We start from the raw sequence: 19,746 nt of genomic DNA on the forward strand, positions 1-19,746 counted from the left end.
CACCTCTTCCCTGCCCACTGTAGAGGGTGCATCTTTCTCCCGGCTTATGACTGGGTGCAGGGGTCACCACCTGTAAGGTTTATTCATTGTGTTATTGGGCTACTGGTGCTTGGGAGCCAACTAGCTCCCTTCCCCACAACTGCTGCCAATGACACTTGCCTTTTGGTGTCTAGGAGAAGATATGTCTCTGCCTCCACCACCCCCAAGGCCCCTAGCATTTTCCTTCTTCCAGTGACTCAGCAGCTCTCCAGCTTTCTAACCTCTAATATACACACTAAGTTTGGAGGAGGAGCAGATAGAACTAAATCTATGAGGCTTGATTTTTTTGCATGTTTCTGATGGGAACCTTGTGAATGGATTGCTCCACAGTGCTTGTAGGTACTGAGATCAGTGAGGGTTTTGTAAACTCATTTAAAGCTTGTTAAAATATATATCTAAATAGCTATAGCCATAGTCACAGGCCACTTAAAGGTTGCTTAGTTATCAGTTCTTAAAAATTAAACATTATCAAGTGAAAAATCCATAAAACACTGAAAATTGAAAGATACTGTAAATTCTGTAAATCAGCATTCATGTTTCAGCAAGACTTTCTTTTGTAGCCATTACAAGTGTATTTTAATTCAAAGAGAAGCAGAATAGTATACTTAATGACAACCTTTATTTAGAGAAATATAGTCTATCATTTCTACAGATAAAGCTAGTTGCATAAGTGTCTTGCTGGTTCAGTGCTTTATTATCAAGGTCACTATAGATAACTAGTCTTAAATTATGACTATTTTCCTTGCTGCATGTTTTTTTCTGTGTAATTGGGCCTGATTTATTAAAGTTCTCCAAGGCTGAAGAGGATACATTTTCATTAGTAAAGTTGGGTGATCCAGCAAACCTGGAATGGATTTCTTCAAATCCATTTGCCATTTGCTAGCAAATGTTTTGAATTTAGGACCAGATTCATTCCGGGTTTGTTAGTCACCCAGCTTCACTGATGAAAATGTATCCTCTTCAGCCTTGGAGAACTTTAATACATTAGGCCCATTGTCGCACAAATCCTAAAGGCAGCCAAGCATCTGTGTTTTCAGGAGGTCAGCAATCACAACTTGCATGTTACTGTCTCTTTGGATACCCCAGGCTACTACCTGAAGGACTCTGGACTAAAAAATGGGCTGTGGGATTATCTTGTCAAGTAGGGATGTGATGTTTCACACAATTTTGTGTAGAATGTCCCAGCTTTGTATTACTGCTGTTTTACTCTCCCTCTCTCTCTGTCCCTTTTGGCCTTTTGTATGTGAGTCAATTACGATGCCAAAGGTGATTGGTTTACCGATGTGTTATTTTATGTTTGACTTGGTTTATGTACATCTGAATCTCCTTTTTCTTTTTAAATAAATAAAAAAAAACAACTTGCATATTACTCTCAGATTTCGAGTGGTAGGTAGGTAGAACTAGAATAAACAGTATTGGAATTGTGACATTTAAAGCTCCCCTGATGCATTCTCTAAAATCAGAACTGGTCAATAACCACAATAAAAAGACTAACTGGGAGATGCCATGTGTATTGAGGCTCAGCCCCATACATTACAAAAGCCCAGTGGAGTTTACAATTGAACATTTCATTTTTACTTATTTTAAGAAAAAACTATGAGGAAATGGATTACTATTGCTTGTGATCCAACTGCCTCAGTTGGACAATGCAAATTTTGTAAATACATTTTTATTATGATTAAGCAATGCAGCTTGCATGCTCACCCTGCTAGTTGGACATTGATAGAGCATCCACTGCTACTTTTAGAGCACATTTATGGCAAAAATGGTGAACAGAGTGTTTCATCATACTTTAAAATGTGGTGAATGGTACAACAGTTATACTAAAGGGTAATGTAAAGTGGAAGTGAAACTGAAAAATGGCTGACTTTTCTATTAACCACCTAAATGACTATGGAGAACAAAAAGGTGACATTATTTTAAATACTTTTTTTGGGTGATCAGACAGTTTTCCTACTGATAAATAAGCCTCAAAATCAGATTCTTACATTGGTAAGTACGTAAAGGTAAGGTAATGCATAAGGTAAAGATACTTAGTTCCAGTTGAGTCCATTGAGAATATAAAACTGGAACTGGAGTTAAGCTTTGGAGTTCAACAGAACAATACACTGTGGAATAGCTATACCGGGTAAATACATGTAATAATATTGGAACTGAAAGGCTCTATGTTGTAAATTAACATTTTAATATTCTTATACGGCATTTAAAGAAACATGTGATTTACCCATAAAGGGAAAAGAAATATGTTTCCTTTAATCTCACTCCCCAGTAGCACATCCTCATTTTTCTTTACTTCTCCACCACTTTTGTGGTTTGTGTTTAGTCATCCAGTTCTTTGTTTGATATTCTGGAGATGGGAGAGCGTGTAACTCACTCCATGTGATAGCACTGGGTCAACCACCAAACACCAGAACTGCCACATGGTGAGAGTAACTAAATTTGATTGACAAACACTAAACTCAGAATGGTGGTAGGAGTAATGATTCCCCACTGGTTCCCAGCTTGGTAGCCCCAACTGCTATGCTGGTTCCTAATGAACCAGCAACTGAATATTTGACAGCACACAGTACTCAGTCATTCACTATGTCCCCTATTCATCACCATGGGCAATGAAGGTGAAACACTACATGTAGCACTTCTCATGCCTAGAATAGCTTACTCTCTGCACAGAGCAAATGGAGAGCATAATTGGAGTATGCAGGGGGAACCAAGTAAACTTTTACTTTACCCTGTACATGCAAATTACAGGTTTGGTTTAAGAAATAACTAACTGGCTGATGATGTTAAAAATCCTCTAAATTTAACTTTACAGATAGCATAGTCAAAACATTCCTAAGTAATACATTAGTTTTCAGATCATTTCTACAAGAGCATGTTCATTACTGAAAATGACACATATAAGAAATTTTACACATAAAACTATAGGAATGTTAGAAAAAAAATTAGAATAAATCCACCCACCCTTCTTTTCATTTGGTTAATAAAAGAAAGTGCTGGCTGAAATGCAGCACTTAGTAATTCTGTTATAACCTCTAGTAAAGCAAGTCACCGGGGTATTTTCCCCCGAGTCACGGTCACGTCTAATTGGCAGGCACATAGTTTCTATTCAAAGCCTTTCGAATGTATACTGAGAGAGAGACGGGTCTCTGTGATTTCTAATTGCTCCATTGTTTATTTTTTTCATGTCTGTCCATGAGTCAACATTCGATCACAGTTTTAAAACAAGTAGATGACTGACAACCACCCTGTTTCAACAGAATGCAGTCTATTTTATTTTTAAAGAAAGAAAAAATATGAAAACAATAAAAGCGGTTTCTTTACACTAGCAGTAAATAAATTTATACAACCATTCAGTCTGTATAATATGATGAAATAAATCTACATCTTTTTTATATTTTGGTGTCTTTGAATTATACATACAAACAACAATTACAGGAACTTGTTCACAATGCATTGAGGCCTGAGGAATGGCTATCTGCAAGTCCTTTTTAACAATGTCCATATAACTTTTCTTGCTGAAGATAGTGCTTCCTTGCAAAGAGACCCACAGCCTGAACATATGAACTGTCTAAAATTTTAATGCATCCAACAACCTCTGCCAGTTACAGAAAACAAGACTAGCAGTGTGTTCACGTTGTGAGTCAAGAAGCCTGAGAGTTTATTCAGTCCTAGGATTGATTGCCAGGCTCCCCAAAATCTTGTCGTCCTTCATGCTTTTCATACAGGTGCTAAGCAGAAATAAAAGTCTTCAAGATGTACAGAATAAAGTTCTTTTTTGCAATGTTTGTCATTTTGTTCACAGCACTAGAAACCCTTGTCAAGAGGGAGTCACGGTTTCAATGGCTTATTCACAAATGGGATCCAGATTCAGTGGTTAAGAATGTGTAGATGCCACAGTGAGTTCCTTTGAAAGTTGTGAGCACTACTGTGTAGGCATTTAAATAAAATCTTTTCATATTTAAGAGGGTCATCACTTTCAAAAAAATGCAAAATATAGATGAAGTCCTAAAAAGGATGCAAGTTACAAACAGGAAAGTCTAACCCATAGCAGTTACCATACTGGAGGGATGATGGGGTCCAAAAGAGAGACCGGCTGATGGGTGCATTGGTGTCGGTGTGGAAAGCATGTGGCCAGGGTGACTAAAAGGTGAAATATGGCTAAGGGAGGACATGTGCCTGGAGAGGGCGGCAGGGCTGAACGAGCTGCTCTTGGGGTAATCCTCAAGGCCGTCATGAATCTTTTTGCTCTTTTTTGACTTGCTAGACATTTTTCGATTTCTTGTCTGGATTCCTTCCTTCTTCATAGTCAAGGGTCTGTTAATCTAAACAAAAATCAATTATTTGTTTTTGTTTCTCATTCTGAAGTAACTATTGTACAGCATTAATGTACATGCAAAGTATTTGGCAATAATAAATAAATCAAGAGACATTCAAATTAATACCTGGTATACAACAAAGAGTCATTCAGTATAAAAGTATATTACAGAGAATATACAAGGCAACAGCATTACAGTATTAAAGAAAGGAACGAAAAGGTCAAAAATGTTGTTAGGCATTTGAGAACAGGTAGAGCCTTGTTATCACTTGAATTCAATGTTTTGATCTATTCCTCCAAATAATCTATTCTTTCTGCAAGTTTTTATTTCTGTCTATGACCCAACTGGGTAAACTTTCCCTCACTTCTGTCCCTGTGTCGCCCATACAAGAAATAGGGTGGAGGGAGGTGTAACTGAGACAGGAAGCGCAGACAGAAACAAAATCATTGTCTGAATTTCTAACCTCTTCCCACTCTACTAAAAATATGTTTCTGCTTTTGTTCTGTGTTTGAAGGAAAATTAAGCTAAATTAATTTCAGTCCTCCAATCAGGAGAAATGAAAAAAATATTTTTTATGTATCTTGCTATAAAAATAATCATACATTCAAAGTGAACAGAGCTTTGCATTATTTACTGAGCTTTTACTGAGCTGGGTAAAAATGTTTACTTTTCCAAGTTTCTTTTCCAGCAGTAAGTCAACCTAATATATTTTAATAGGACTTTTTAGGCCATATATTAATAATAATAATAATAATATTATATAGACAATTCGAGAAGTAAGCATACTGCCTACAATACAGTTTAAAGATGATATAGCATGCATATATTAAGTATAATTTACTCAAGATCTCAGGAACTGCACCAGCAGCATTCCACAATTTAAAACTTAGAACCAAAATAAACCAAAACAATACTTACATCTTAATAGGAAACTGGCAAGTTTTACTGACAGCTGTCAGTTTCAGCCAGTAATAAATCAACTTCACACCACTCAGCTACTACAAGCTGTGTTTTACTGCAGTGCATTCATTGCATTAGGCTGGAACCATTCACCTTTCAGTTAACAAGTACATGGCAAATTGTTCTTTTATTTTACAAAGGCTGACCGCAGCATGGTGAGGTCAACCAATAAAACAGTGGTGTGCTGCATTAAGAGCAGGGAATTGTTCATGATCCTTGCAGAGCTTAGCCTCAGAGTGAATTCCTATTATCTTACTAATTAGCTACGCACTCTGCTGAGGGTGGTCAGTTTTATAGCCCTTGTGGACACCTGCTGGGAGTCTGCCTGTCCAGACTTTCCAATTGATGGTTTCACTTCAGGATTAACCGTGCAATGATAGCAGCAATACTTTAAAGACACCTTTATATGCAGGTATTATTGCACATTCAACAAATGTAATGGTAATGTATACATGCCCAACCTAAGAAATATTTACAAAAAGGTTTAGAAGTGAACAGGTACATAGACTCCTAGGCATTATGGATAATATGTATGTACGCTGAGAGGTAGGCATTATGTATTTGTATATAGGATGCAAATACCATTTTAGGATAGATTTTTCCTAATAGCCAATGGCCTGCCAATTTATATGGACTGTGAAACACAGTTTAGCTAGCATAAAATTAATCTCATCCCCCGTTGCTATTTCTCTTACTTTCCCCCTTCTCCAGAGGTAATGCATACTAGGAAATTCGTTATAATATTATATATTTTTATGCTTATTTTGTCAAGTTGCAAGGATTTGTAAAGGCTTAAAAAAGGACGTTAAATGAAAAATGTAACTCTATACTTATTGTATGCTTTGTATACCCAGCTACAAAAGGAAGTAAACTGTGTAAAAACAATACCTCTGATATGACTCTGATATAGACAACCCAAACCCTCCACATCGTTATTTTCCTCAACATTGCCGAGAAAGTGCTACAATTTCTCTCATTCTGGTCATGTGATGTGTCAAATCAATAAAACTCCTCTTTCCTGGCCCTTAATATAAACTGATCTGTGGATTCCTGAAGTTTCACAAGATTGCAGAATTTTAGGAATGATGAGCTGATCATGCCATGTGTGCTTTACAAAACTTGTATATAGCTGCTGCTTAATATTTAATTGGGAATACAGTGGCACAAGTAATTATATCCATATACATTTGGAATGTTATCATATTTAATTTTTTTTTTATTTGTGATAATTGAGCTTCTAGATCATACAAGTACTCTAATATTGAAAGAATTTCATACATTTTACTTTATTTTATTTTTTTACTGTATTTTAATTAATTAAAATGTCTCTTGACCCCAGGAAGCTAAAAGGAAAAATCATTACAAGGGGGGCATTTATTTGAATTACTGTTCCTAATATTGTTTAACTGTTGTTCCTATACTTTAATACATATTTAAAACTTGTTTCTTCATAGTCATGTTTTCAACTGACACAAGTTAAAATGTATGTAGCTAATTATGTTGAATAAAGGTTGTCTCCAATTATTTAATTCACTAAATCTACATACAGCTAATTATATTGGCTTTTTTAGGTTTAAATAATTACATTTTCCTAACATTAATAATGTGAAAAAAGAGAAAAGTATATTTAATTAAAAAAGCCACATAATTTACATTTTGTTTTGTTTTATCACACTACGTCTGTTATTTTTTTATGTAGGATTTTAAGTACATATAATAACTGTCAGAATCTTGCAGCACTAACAACTGGTACTATGAGTACCAGCATTTTCCTATTTACAGGTTATTTTAAAAAAACAGAGTATAGCATCCAACATATTGGGATTTATTAGGTTGAAGTCGCACAACCAGCGAGGGCAAGCAGGAATACTAGCAGCCCTCACCATTAGCAAAATTATGCTCACTATGCTCACGTGCATTCCTACACTCACACAATGACATCCACATGGGCAGCCACGGTATGCTCGATGGCTAGTCTTTAAAATGAAGCTCATAGGTAAACAGGGAAAGGGGTGGAGTTAGTGAATTCTGAAAAAAAAATGTATTAATCTTTTTTTTTTTACTGGTCGGTGTAAGTTGTTTCCCGAAACAAAATTAAATATATAGTTTTCATTTTTTATTTTTTTCAAGTTCAATATAGATATCATAAGTATTTAGAGATTCCCATTTATTAGTGTCATTATTATATAGTTTTTAATTTTATTATGTTTCTGTTTTATTTTGTATTTTTTTATGGGTTTTTTTAATTCACTCTTTATATCATAGCACTTAGAGATTTCCACATATTATTATTATTATGTATTTACAAGCGTGATGTTAGGGCAGCTGTTATATCCATTGTAGTATATTTGAAGTAAAATAACATAGCAATAAAATAAAACTGTTTGAAAGAGTTAACTGGACAGGGAATCTTTTTTTTCTACCCCAGACAAGAAGCTATTTGCCTGCATTGAATATCTGCTCCCTAGAAATATGAGACAAGTTTCAGTTGCAGATGTGAAATGATGACCTATTTTACATTGCACCGTCTAGAGTGCATATCAAAGGAAAATATTTAATGAAATGAAAATAAAGCAAGTTTAATCCTGCTACAGGCTTGTTGTGTTTCACACCTGATGAAAACACCTAGGAGGTCTGACAGCCAAGTGTAAATATATTTGTTTAGCATATCCTAATAAAATGAAACCTGCCAGATTTTTGGATGATGAACAATTAATACATGTGATCTGTACTAAAAGCAGTTGTGCATAATGATTGCTAATATGTCTCCTGCTCTTGTTATAAAACCATATACATAAATATGAATGCATAAATTAATGTTAAATAAGATTAAAACCCTGCACCTGAATGATTTCATTTTTAGCATATTTTCCTTTGCTTGGCTGAATATATCAGCTGAGATTTGAGGAACATTGTACATTTTAAACTATTGAAAAAATCATAAACTATTGAAAAAAGCATATTTGATATACAACTTTTTAGCAGCTATTGGCTCTTTTATGTGCTAATAATATGAAAACACTAGGAATTTTACATTATATTAACAGTTACTTAAAACAGTAAAATATATATATATATTTAAAAAAAAATAAAGAAGAAATTTAACTATGCGTTATATAATATATATCTGACTTCAACCAAGTCAAATATATTTCTTATTATTTAATCAAAGGAAATTTTGTAAAATTTCCCATTCAACAAAACTGCATGTTCTTTAAATTTATAGTTTTTAGTGCTTATACTGCCTTCTACCTAAAGGTTTTTTATAGCTTAGAAAAACATTATTAATTAAAAAAAAATTATTAAGCTCTTGTCAGTTGTATTATTTTCATTTAATGATTAGCAGTTGACTTTTAATGTTAATTTAAGCTTACTGGAATGGCACTCTACAATTTAGGAAAATAAATGTGGAAGAAATACATTTATTTTACTTTTCATAAAGATTAATTCACTGAACTTCAATAATAATTTTTTTTTTTGCCATGACAGCCATTATTTTTAGTAATGAGAGCTGTTAAAAATAACAGCCACAAATCTAAAAAAAAAATATGTGTAATATACGTTAGAAAAACTAGAATACAAAACTGAAATCATTACATTAGTTAGACTCATTGGATGAAAAAACAGATAATTTGAATAACATTCTTAACTTGTGTCATCAAAGATCATCTGCTTCAACCCAGTAATGTAATGACCATTCACTGATCCAACTGATCCAACTGATTTCTAAATCATACCTTGAAAAATGTAAACTATTACTGACCCGTTATTGATGGCGATAAAAAAAAGATTGCACTCAGGTCCAACTACGTTTCTGCATTGGGGGTATGGACATTCAGGGAAATCAGCACTCCAGTGGTGGATTTTAGTCACATGACTAGAGTGTAGATCCTGCAAGTTGTAGGTTTTTGCTGCTTGTCCTACCTCTTAGCCCCCTCCCTAACATTTCAGTCATTTTGTGCTTGATCTTTAGGTCTCCTAGTGCCCTATGCAACATCACTTTTTATCCATACAATCATAGTCATCTCAAAAAACAAACTTATCCACATTAATTTAAAGTTGACCCTGGACACTGTGTTACATGAACAATTTTGTTCAGTCAAAATTATATCTACATATAAACACTGGATTAAGTGGCAACCATAGATATGAACACATCTGTTATATGAATCTTGGATGATGTTCAGATTCTATGCAATTTTATACAATTTATATATATAGAATCATAACTTCTCTCCTATATAAACATAGTTTGACAATTTTGTAAGGTTTTTGTAAGGTATATAAAGCTATACAATGATTGGTGAAACTGGCAGAATCAGGTGGAAATACCATCATATCTTTGATCAATGACTCTCTTTTTGGGGACAGACATTTGCAGAGGCTGTGTGGTGTCTTTAGACATATGACCAATTTTTTGTTTTGTTAGCAAGTGATGATCATGTCATGTCTGTGGATAGTCCCTGCTGACCAATTTCAGTGGAAATAGTAGTTAAAGTGTGTTGAATATTTTGGACTAAATGAAATAGTTACTAAAAATAGGAGGTGGCTGTCTCATACCCTTCAATGACACCATCATGCATGTTTGGGGAATTCTAAAGATCTTTGGTCATATTATGGTATCACATTCAACACCCAGTGATGTGTATATCTAGTGTAGAGGGGCCATACGCAGACTGATCTCTCAAAAATGGAAGTGATATATCTATCCATCCTCACTGCAAAGGGCCAATCTAGATCTTTCTACTTGGGTAATTTTATTATTTTACCCTTGGCCTATAGAACTTGGCTTCATTTAAAGCAAAAACGTTTCTTAGGAAGAGTAAAAAAAATTAGAAAAGCAAATTACCATAATTGTATCACTTTCTTCATGGATTTTACACATGCCATCAGTTTGTAAATTACACCAGACGTTTGCACCATGTGCACTGGCTGTACATTACATACTGCTGACCTCTGCACACCATATGCTGGGTTGCACATTACTCCTGCACCCTGTACATAAAACTCCTCTGACCACTGTACTCGGTTACATATACTTGAACTCTAAACTCTGTAAATTACATTCTTCTTATGCCTGCACTCAGTATATAAGATACTATTGACTTCATTTTATTTTATTTATTTACTTTATTATGCATACTCCCTCCCCTGCACTGTATGCAGAATTATACATTGCATACTATGTACATTAATTAGGTTATTGTTTAATGTAACTATTCACCTTTAAGTCACCCCAATGGTAGGTTATTTGTGCCACAAACATAACTTCCTACATCTGTGCTAAGCTATCCCAGGCCCTACACAAGCCTGGCAATGCCTCATAAACATCCTAGAAAATGAAAAATATAAGCTGGCAATAGACAACACAAGGGAAAGAGTCTTAACTAGACTCTTAAGGTACTATGCTGGACTGACAAAGTTTAAAATAGTGTAACTATTTTTGCTGAAGGTGGCCAGATAGGACATTGATCAGGTCAATAGCAAACAAACAGTTTGTTGGATATCACACACAATATAATTTGCATACAAAACAAAACATACCTAAATGAACTGGGGAAAAATGCAGGGAAACTCTTTGAAATAACATAACTATTTACAAGCAACTATTCAATACATTTTTTTTTATTATCTACACAAAAATTCTAAGAACTCACAACTAGTACTCCAACAAATAAAAAAACAAGGGTTAAACATGGATCAGTGTGTTATTTTTAGTTTAATAATCACTTCTACCCGAATGAAGCCTGAAGCTAACAATCCACTGATCATTAAGTTCTAATTATGTTCCCCTATTAAGTTTAACTGGTTAAAGCACATTTTTTTTAAAGTATTCAGACAACCATTTGCAAGAGGAAACATGGTATTCGTATTATTTACAGTAGACACTTACATTGTGCAGCTTGTAATAGAGCCCACATGCATTACACACAGGATCACCATTGGCATTTCTCCTCCACAGTGTGGTGGTGGTAGTTTGACAGTTTGCACAAGATGTACCTGCTCTCCTAGCCGCAGACTGCAAAGAAACAATAGTGTGGCATTAACAGTCAGCTTTGATCAAAGGCAAGCAAACAAATGTTTTGCAGGAGAAAACCGAAATATTTCTTATAGGTAAATCATTGAGATAAATTCAGTTGTTCCCAGTTTGAATTTGTTTTTTAAAGTACTAATTTTATTTTAATTGTTGTTCTTCAAATACCAAAACAAGTTAAGCAGAAATGGTAATGTTTTAATTCTCCTGCTTATGATTGGATATTTGGAGTAACAATAACCTGGGCTGCAAATGACTGCTTTTAAAAAGTCAGACCTTTTGTCTCCGTGAATGTTGGTTTACTAATGTTGACTAGAATGCCCGTTATTTAATGAGCACTTCTATTTCAGTTTCCTAATGACCTCTGCATGAGATTTGTAATAGTGCAGATCAGTGTTTACAAGTGATGACATATAACCATCTAAATAGTCTACAGTTTCCTTAGTCCTTTCTCCCTGCAGTACAACACACTTAATGGTTTACTTTGAGGAAATTGTTGCTTGGGAGTTATCTAAAGAGTTCAGATTTCCGGCAGATTTTTCCTGGGAAGTCAGAGTCTCTTATAAGGAGGGAGTTGGTGTAGGGACAGCTGCCAAAAAATCAAAGCTCTGCCTAGGCCTTGTTACTGAAAAAATGTTTCTCTGACTGGCTGCATACAACAGCACAAGTGATTAGCAATACACTATAGAATTATAATACAAAGAGCTTTTTAAAATATGCAAGCAATTAGCTTTACCATATCAAGAAAACATAGGTAGAAACATGCAACAAAGGTAATTAATGGAGGTTTTGTATCAGTTGAACACTTAGCTTAAGTGTTGAGTGTTCACTTTAGTGATTAAAGTGGGGCCGTGTTTAATTTAATTACATAAGCACGTGAAAGGAAAATCCTGTTTTTTTTTTTCTGTTTTTTTAAATTTCCCCTGCACATGAGATGGGTATTTGCATTGAACACAGTTATTATTGAATACAGAGATAATAGTAATGATAAACAAAATTCAAATATTATTGGTATTGTATCAATGTTATGATCACTATATTAGCTCTTATTTTACAATCATTTAGTGCAGAATTATATTTACATTGTATTTCTACATATGGGTGTTCCAGAAAATAGGGTTTTTATGTGTGATACAAATATTTCACTGGGCTAGCTGAAATAAGACACTTTTAGATAATCAACCCTCAGGGGTTTGTAACACATTACACATATGAATCTCCTAATAAATATATTAACTTAATTGAAGAAAAATTGATTATCTATCCTAAAACAATTAGATGAACATTTACAACACCATCATGATTTCCATGAGCATGCAGTGCACATTTTTGAGAAAACTCATATCACAATAAAATCTGTTAAAAGGCGTGGTTGGTTTTACTTTTTTTAATATTGTAGATTATGTTAGCAAAAACCATCATCCTAAAATTACCCTATGAGATTGCTACTCCCTTAGTAAGTTAATTATAGGTATCATTGTTGGCTAAGTAGCTGAAAGCCAAAGATCATTGGTATACATAGCCCAGCACCAAAACCATATGATAGACAGAGACAAGGAAGATTGTAATATGGTGAGAAATGTTGGCCCAAAATGTTTAGCCCTCCTAGAAAACATTACTGCTGATGGAGATGACAGGTTCTCTCTAAAATCCTCCTCTTCTAATTCTGAACAATAAAGGATGGAGGGAATTGGTGGAGTATTACTCACCAGCCTTCTTTTAGGTTTGATGAGGGGTCGATTCTGGCCATTCATTTTGTGATAGAGTCCACATGCGTTACATAGGTAATGTCCAGTGCCATCTCGCCTCCACAAAGGGGTTGAGGTTGCTCCACAATTTACACACTCCCTGCCTTCTGAAAACAAGATGACACATGGTTAATTTCTGAGCAAGGATATGGGTCTACTAGCAAATGACCCACTAGATACAAATGGTCACACCAGCTTTTACAGTTCCCTTTTTTACATTTACTCAAAGTAAACTAGAAGTAAATATGCCAAAATATGTAAAAACATGTTTGCAGTGCACACCCAGACCAGCTAAATTTATTTCAGACTGTGGCCCCATACAAAGTGAATGAACATCTAATGTTTCACAAAATCTTTGATCATCAACTATTTGACATGTGTGTTTAAATGCCTCTGACAATCAGTTTTACCCATCATCCATAGTTGGCATGCATGGTAAATCTGGCACACACAGAATGATACAGAGGGCAAAAAGAGCAGAAGAGAGTTGTGACATTTTACAATTTTGGTGGACTGTTGGTGGCCTTTCATATAAACGATTAATCGAAAGAAGTTTATACAGCTGGTGGAAAAACATTCAACAATTTGATTACTTCACAATCTATTGAACACTTTGACATGTTGTTAGATGTTTATCCACTGCGCATGGGAAGCATTAGGGTACATAGAAGAAGAACATTTAACCGGCTTGTTTTGTGAAAAAACAATAGTGACAGCCCAAAAATAAAATCTACATAAAATGTTAAAAGGTTGTTTTCTGTTTTTGCAAATTAACTGGAAATAAAATAAAGTGAATGTGCTGTAGCGGTAATATGAAGGTAAATAGTCATGTGTAATAAAATATTTCTTTTCATCAAATAATCTCTAGAAAACACTGAACATTTTCCAGGCAGATTCTTTAGTTTATGACATATCATAAACTTAATGTTTATATTGTATAGTATTTTACACACCTACATCAACCAAACTACAACTCAGTGGGTGATTTAATATTATATTTCCACCCAGCCAGCTATTTTTTATTCAAATGTATTACACATGATAGGGTTTTTGTTATTTTTCTCAAGTCTTTACATCTTGCATCAGACATACGTGCTAAGGTCAATGAGTTTTCAGCTATGCTGATGTCAGGCTCAAACCTGGAAATGTAAAAGATCTCAGATTGAAAGTTTTCAGTTCACGCACGCTTTTTGTTCTCTGCATGACAAGAACACAGTCTTTGCTTTTGACTGCTTGAGCAAAACGTTTCTTCTTGGTGTTAGGACACTGTATGTAACTCATTAACACGTTTGTCTGACAACATCACATCATATCATAACTAGTGTAATGAAGCGGTAAATAAGTTAACATAAAGTTGTGAAAAAAGTTAAAAGAAGAAAGCCCCATTTCACATCAGACTGTGTGGTATGCTGGACACCTTCAAACCTATGTGCCTGTGCATCCTACGCCCAATATAAAAATAGTAGCGCTTTCCTGCAATTTTATTGAAAAGAATGGATGACAGGCATGACTTTTAGAGCTGCTGTAACATTTCCCTATAGACCCCCAGGTAGTTAATAAATGTAACTAATTATACATTTTTTCCTTAAATGATATGAAGTGAACATGTGTGTTTAACCACCACCCACTTATCAAAATGACACTAGCCTCCTCTGTCTAGATAAATACTTACTGCAATTTTTAGGCTGTACAATTTCTTTGCATCCCAGGATATGGATAGCTCACGGGAAAATTTTCAGCACAGGTTGCAAAAATTTTGAGGACTTTGGCAGTCGGGTCAAGTTATAGACAGTGGTAGTCTTTTGCAATAATTTATATTTATCTCAGGCATAACCATCAAATGAAGGTTATTATTCATGGTATTCTCACAAAGACTAGTTCAGTAAAAAAAAGCATGCATGTAGACTGCAATTAATTCCTTTGTGCACATTACAGAACCAAAAACATGAGTCTGGCATCAATGGGTAAATCACCCAAAGAGGCCTTACTGGTGGGCTAAAGGTATCCATGGACATTAAATGACAGGCTTCTGATGAGGCTATTTTCAGAAAAAAACATTTATGAAGCAATCTCAAGTACTGCTGTGAAAAGCTTTTTCAGGGATTTGCAATCAGACAGCTCGGAAAATCTTTCTGATTACTTTTGTTTTTGCTTTTAAGCCATACTGAATGTGTCGGCAGCACACTTTTATTTGCAAGGCCAGCACAAGATTCTGCGTATTTTTATGGCCAGAAGCCCTGGTGATACATCTAAATCTGTGGTCACTGAACATTGAGAGTTGTGTGGAGCCATAAAAATCATCTGCTCTGGCACAGGGTTACAGTGCATAACCGATCATCTCTACACTTTGCTAACAAAGCTTGAAAAACGAATGATTTTTGTTTTTGTTTTGGAAATTAGTGAGAGCTAATATTAGTTTACCGTCTCCAACAGATGCTGGTTTACCATCTAGATAGTAAACTGCTTGATTGGTAGGTAATAAATATAAAAATATGTTGTCAGAATAAGGTATGCACTCTTGACTGTAGTATTTTATGATATACAATATTTAAGTCTATTAGTAGTCATATATGCAGTTTTAACAAGTGTCTGAAATGACAACTGGAGCATTGAAAAGTCAAGTTTTTTTCAACCTCCTGTTATTCTCTTAGTATAGATAGTCCTACCCAGAAACCGTTTAAGAAGAGGAAAGATTACCATGTTACCCCAAATGGGATTCATCTCACATATTTCTAAACTATATTTATTTACTATAACTACTAAATATACAAAACCACAAATGTGTCAATTATGAAATAGCAACATAACTCATTTGGCTTGTTTTTTAGTGTTTCAGTGTTTGTTAAAATTGTAATGCAGAATATTGCTTTTAGTAAAAATAAAAGAAGGTTTTCTTAAAACAAATCATAACTTCAATAAATAATAGATAATTCTTAAGAATATCCTTTAGAATAGTGGGTGGATCCATTTTTGCCACTGTGCATCCAGTATGTACAAATGTATGTAGTTTGGAATAGTTATATTAGACTGCACCTGTGCTACAGTTGGCCCAGGGGGCATTATGGAATGATTTGCATGGCTGTTCTTGGTAAAATGAGGGCAATACTTTTTGGATTTAAAAGCTTGATATGCAAATAGATTTTGTTTAAACAACACTCTACAGTGCTTGCCACGGGTTTACTGGAGGGCATTTGGTTCCACCTTACCAAAACCTGGCTGGGTTTACCTTCAAGTTTATTTCAACAAACAGAATGTGCTTATTAACCTTAGTTCTACACGTACCAAACATTAAGAACTGCAACTATAGGGAAAGCCTACATTCACTACCTTTAAATATTTCTTACTGAACATGTCATGTTCATATTGGGTGAACATGGATCTTGAAAAATCATTTTCATTAATCATTCCTAATATTCACTACACAGATAAAAAAAATCTAATTTACATACTTACATCAAAGTTTGTGAATGCTTGCTGAAAGTTCATCAAACCAAACCAGCAAAACTGTTCTCTACTTCAATCAGCCAGTCACACCATGGAAAACTTTAAAGAAAAAAAATTCCCCTAAAATAGGCTGCTGAAAGCTAACAGATTTACCGGTTTGGCATATCTATTGTATATAACCCCCACAAAAAGACATCAAGCACATCAACTGCTTGCCTCACATAAACTGCAAAACTAAGGAAATATTTGAAGAAACTCTGAGTATACTGTGAGGCTCATGTGCATGGCCATTTACGTAAACCAATGAAAGACAATGTTATTGCAAACGAGCACAAAACAATGCATTTGCAAGTTTTTCAGTGCTTTGAGACCAATTTGAACCTCTTCAGTAGCTAAGGTTTGTTTGAAATTAAAATGACTCCTAGTATGGAGAAAATTCTCACTTTTGCTGGATTTCACTGCTTAGACTCCTTTCACTGCTTCTAACTCTACACTCCAAGTCCAGAAATCACAAAATGAATCAAGGCCTAGTTCTTGTATACTTAGTTCTAAAATACACTAGTGGTCTGAAACTCCTGTATTTGTCTTTTCACAATTTATAGGCAGCGAAATCCATAAATCAAAATCTATTATTATTATCCATAAGCCACAATTGTAGAGGAATTCAGGAATGTTCAGGAATGCACTTTTGGCAAATTTACATTGTCAATTTGGACTGATGGATATTAAGAATCGGTCCATGCAATAGCTAATGTGTAATCTTAAGTGTAATCTGAGTGATTTTCACAGTTTTTTGAATTTTGTACAATAATCTCATACACTTATATAGACTAGTGATTGCTATATATGTAGTGTTTTTAACAATCTTACATTTAACTGAGCTGTTCATCGGCAAATGAACAATTTTGTAACTTTCTACGAATAATTGGTCACAGATGTTACTAGTTATTAAAATGACCCCACCAGCAGCATACCTATGAGCACAAAAACTTTCCCAAAAATGTAACATGTACGGGCTACCACTAATCATTATCTGACAATACATGTGACCAAACCTTTTATAGATACCTGAACACTCACCCATGTTGCTCTGTTTTGTGCATTTGTAGCTCACAAATGCCTCCAGCATTGTCTTTTGAATGCCCACAGTATGTACACTTTACTTATGGTGGAGTAATGCATCAAATGTCATCACTTACTGCACGTAAAATAATAGACAGTCCAGGTCATTTAGACTGTCCCTCACCACTACCCTTGCAGGAATATTAATTAGTGGTGTGTTTTGAAAGGAAGCTACTCAATGAATTTAATGGCCTTTACCCAGTATTCTACTGGCCTTTTAGATATTATCATAATTATGTTAATAAATAGGATAATTTAACAGGTGATCAGCACTGAGTGCTCTTGGAAGTCAAAGAAGTTTGTACTTTCTTTGAAGCATAAAGTGGGAAACTTAAACTATGAAGGGCAGGGATCTATCTAAGCAAACCATCTAATCAGGTAGTTCCTTTCACCACATAGTAGTTTGTAAAGCTAAGTACACATGCTACACAGTTGTCATTTAAACCAAATAACCAGAAACAAACATATAGTTAGAAAGTTATTTAGAAAAAAAAATCCAGATAGATATGTTCTGATAAATATCTGTCATCCGCTATCATGTGTACTTATGTCGTTAGCCATTAAATGCTCATGCGGGGCCAGTGGGCTCATGCTGGGCTCATCTTTCAACGATCACATCCACAGTCAGTACGTTAGTCTGCTGAGCTCTATGGCCCATCATGTCATTGCTGTATGTATAGCAATGCAGTTTTGGGTGTTATTTTTTTTTTTGAATGTCCACTCATTGACAATTATCTTGTGTGTGTACATAGTTACACCCTCATGGAATGTATGTAATAAGAATTACTAATAAAATCTTATGGGACATAATCTGGGGCAAAAGTCTAATGCTAAATTCAATACTGTAAAATATTTAGCTGGACAAAGAATAAATCCCTCCCAGACATGTGGTTACAAATAAACCTTAGGATAGTATACTATATATACTGTAAAATGCATACCATTCTGTTGTTTAATAGTATTAGCTGTTTTATGCTTTAGGCCTTGTTCTTGTACTAAGAATTAAGATTACATTGTAATAAAAGGAACGCATAGCTGTATATACAATCTGTAGAAGGTCATGTCATTCCTAATCACATATTACATAGGCAGATGTAGTAGTATTTTCAGATAATCCCTTAAATGCACAAAAAAGTTATTTGAAAGAAAGGTAAGTAAGACAGTGGTGATGTCTGGAGTACATAAAGGCAAGTGCTGCTCAATCCATTAGCTTTTTGGTGCACGGCACTGTTTACAGAAGAATTAACACATTGAGTTCTGGAACATAGAAGCTAATCTCAAATCTACTGCACAGAAAAAGGTTACAAAAAAGCACAGTAACATTTACAGAGTACACTAATGCATTTGGAGGCTTCATTTACAACCCTCAATCAGTAGTTGTCTACTTTCAGGGAAATACTTTAGACCTAAACTCCACAGGACACATAAGAGCAGGACATTAACCACTTGTTGACAACTGCCCCCACTGCACCATTAGGATTTAAAACTGGAGCAGCTATCGTCAATTTCAGTCTTCTGTATCACTTTTTCTCCTAATTTTTACATATTTAAATTAAATTTCAATCATCGTTAGGAACAAATAAATTCAACAGCACCATGCACATTTTCTGTTCCTTTCAGTATTCAAGTCAATAGCTAAAAAAAAAACATTCCATAAGTATATTTTTTTTAATTGGTGTTCTCTTCTAGTTGTTTAGCTTTTACTATGCACATTGCAACCCCCATAACAACCACAAATGTAATGCCAGTCTACATGATTCACTACTGTTTTATGTGTATGAGTTGTCTCAATGATTAAAAAATTCCTGAGAAGTGTATTTTTAAATGTTAAATGATTATATATATGTGGGCCTAATGTAGACCAGTGCTCAATATGTTCTACATACAGACCAGGAAATGTGCTGTTGATTTATATAGGCCTATAGAGTAGCGTCTCCTTAGAGTACAGTGAAAGAGGCCGTTTATATTACTCTCGTAGAAGGAAGACTACTTGTAAAATATTTGTTGAAATAGAGATTTGACCAATTACTAGCCCATGATACGTAATATTGGATGAGCCTGCAATCTACTGGATTCTATGTCT

The 19,746-nt window shown here is 34.7% G+C and overlaps 1 protein-coding gene across 4 annotated transcripts in view; it reads right to left on the reverse strand.

The window, feature by feature from the left end:
* Window positions 1-3,287: 3,287 nt before the first annotated feature.
* GATA3 (GATA binding protein 3) overlaps window positions 3,288-19,746 on the reverse strand; it is a 32,257-nt gene continuing 15,798 nt past the window's right edge. For 2 of the 4 annotated variants that reach the window (XM_072401819.1, XM_072401818.1), the window contains 3 exons: window positions 13,059-13,204; window positions 11,209-11,334; window positions 3,288-4,361 (listed from right to left, as the gene is read on the reverse strand). In XM_072401819.1, the coding sequence (XP_072257920.1) occupies window positions 4,077-4,361; window positions 11,209-11,334; window positions 13,059-13,204 (557 nt within the window). In that variant the 3' untranslated portion in view covers window positions 3,288-4,076. The remainder of the gene's footprint in view (window positions 4,362-11,208; window positions 11,335-13,058; window positions 13,205-19,746) is intronic. The other 2 variants (XM_072401820.1, XM_072401822.1) reach the window with 2 other exon arrangements.

This window comes from Pyxicephalus adspersus, chromosome 2 (assembly GCF_032062135.1).
Source record: "Pyxicephalus adspersus chromosome 2, UCB_Pads_2.0, whole genome shotgun sequence".
NCBI classification, from domain to species: domain Eukaryota; kingdom Metazoa; phylum Chordata; class Amphibia; order Anura; family Pyxicephalidae; genus Pyxicephalus; species Pyxicephalus adspersus.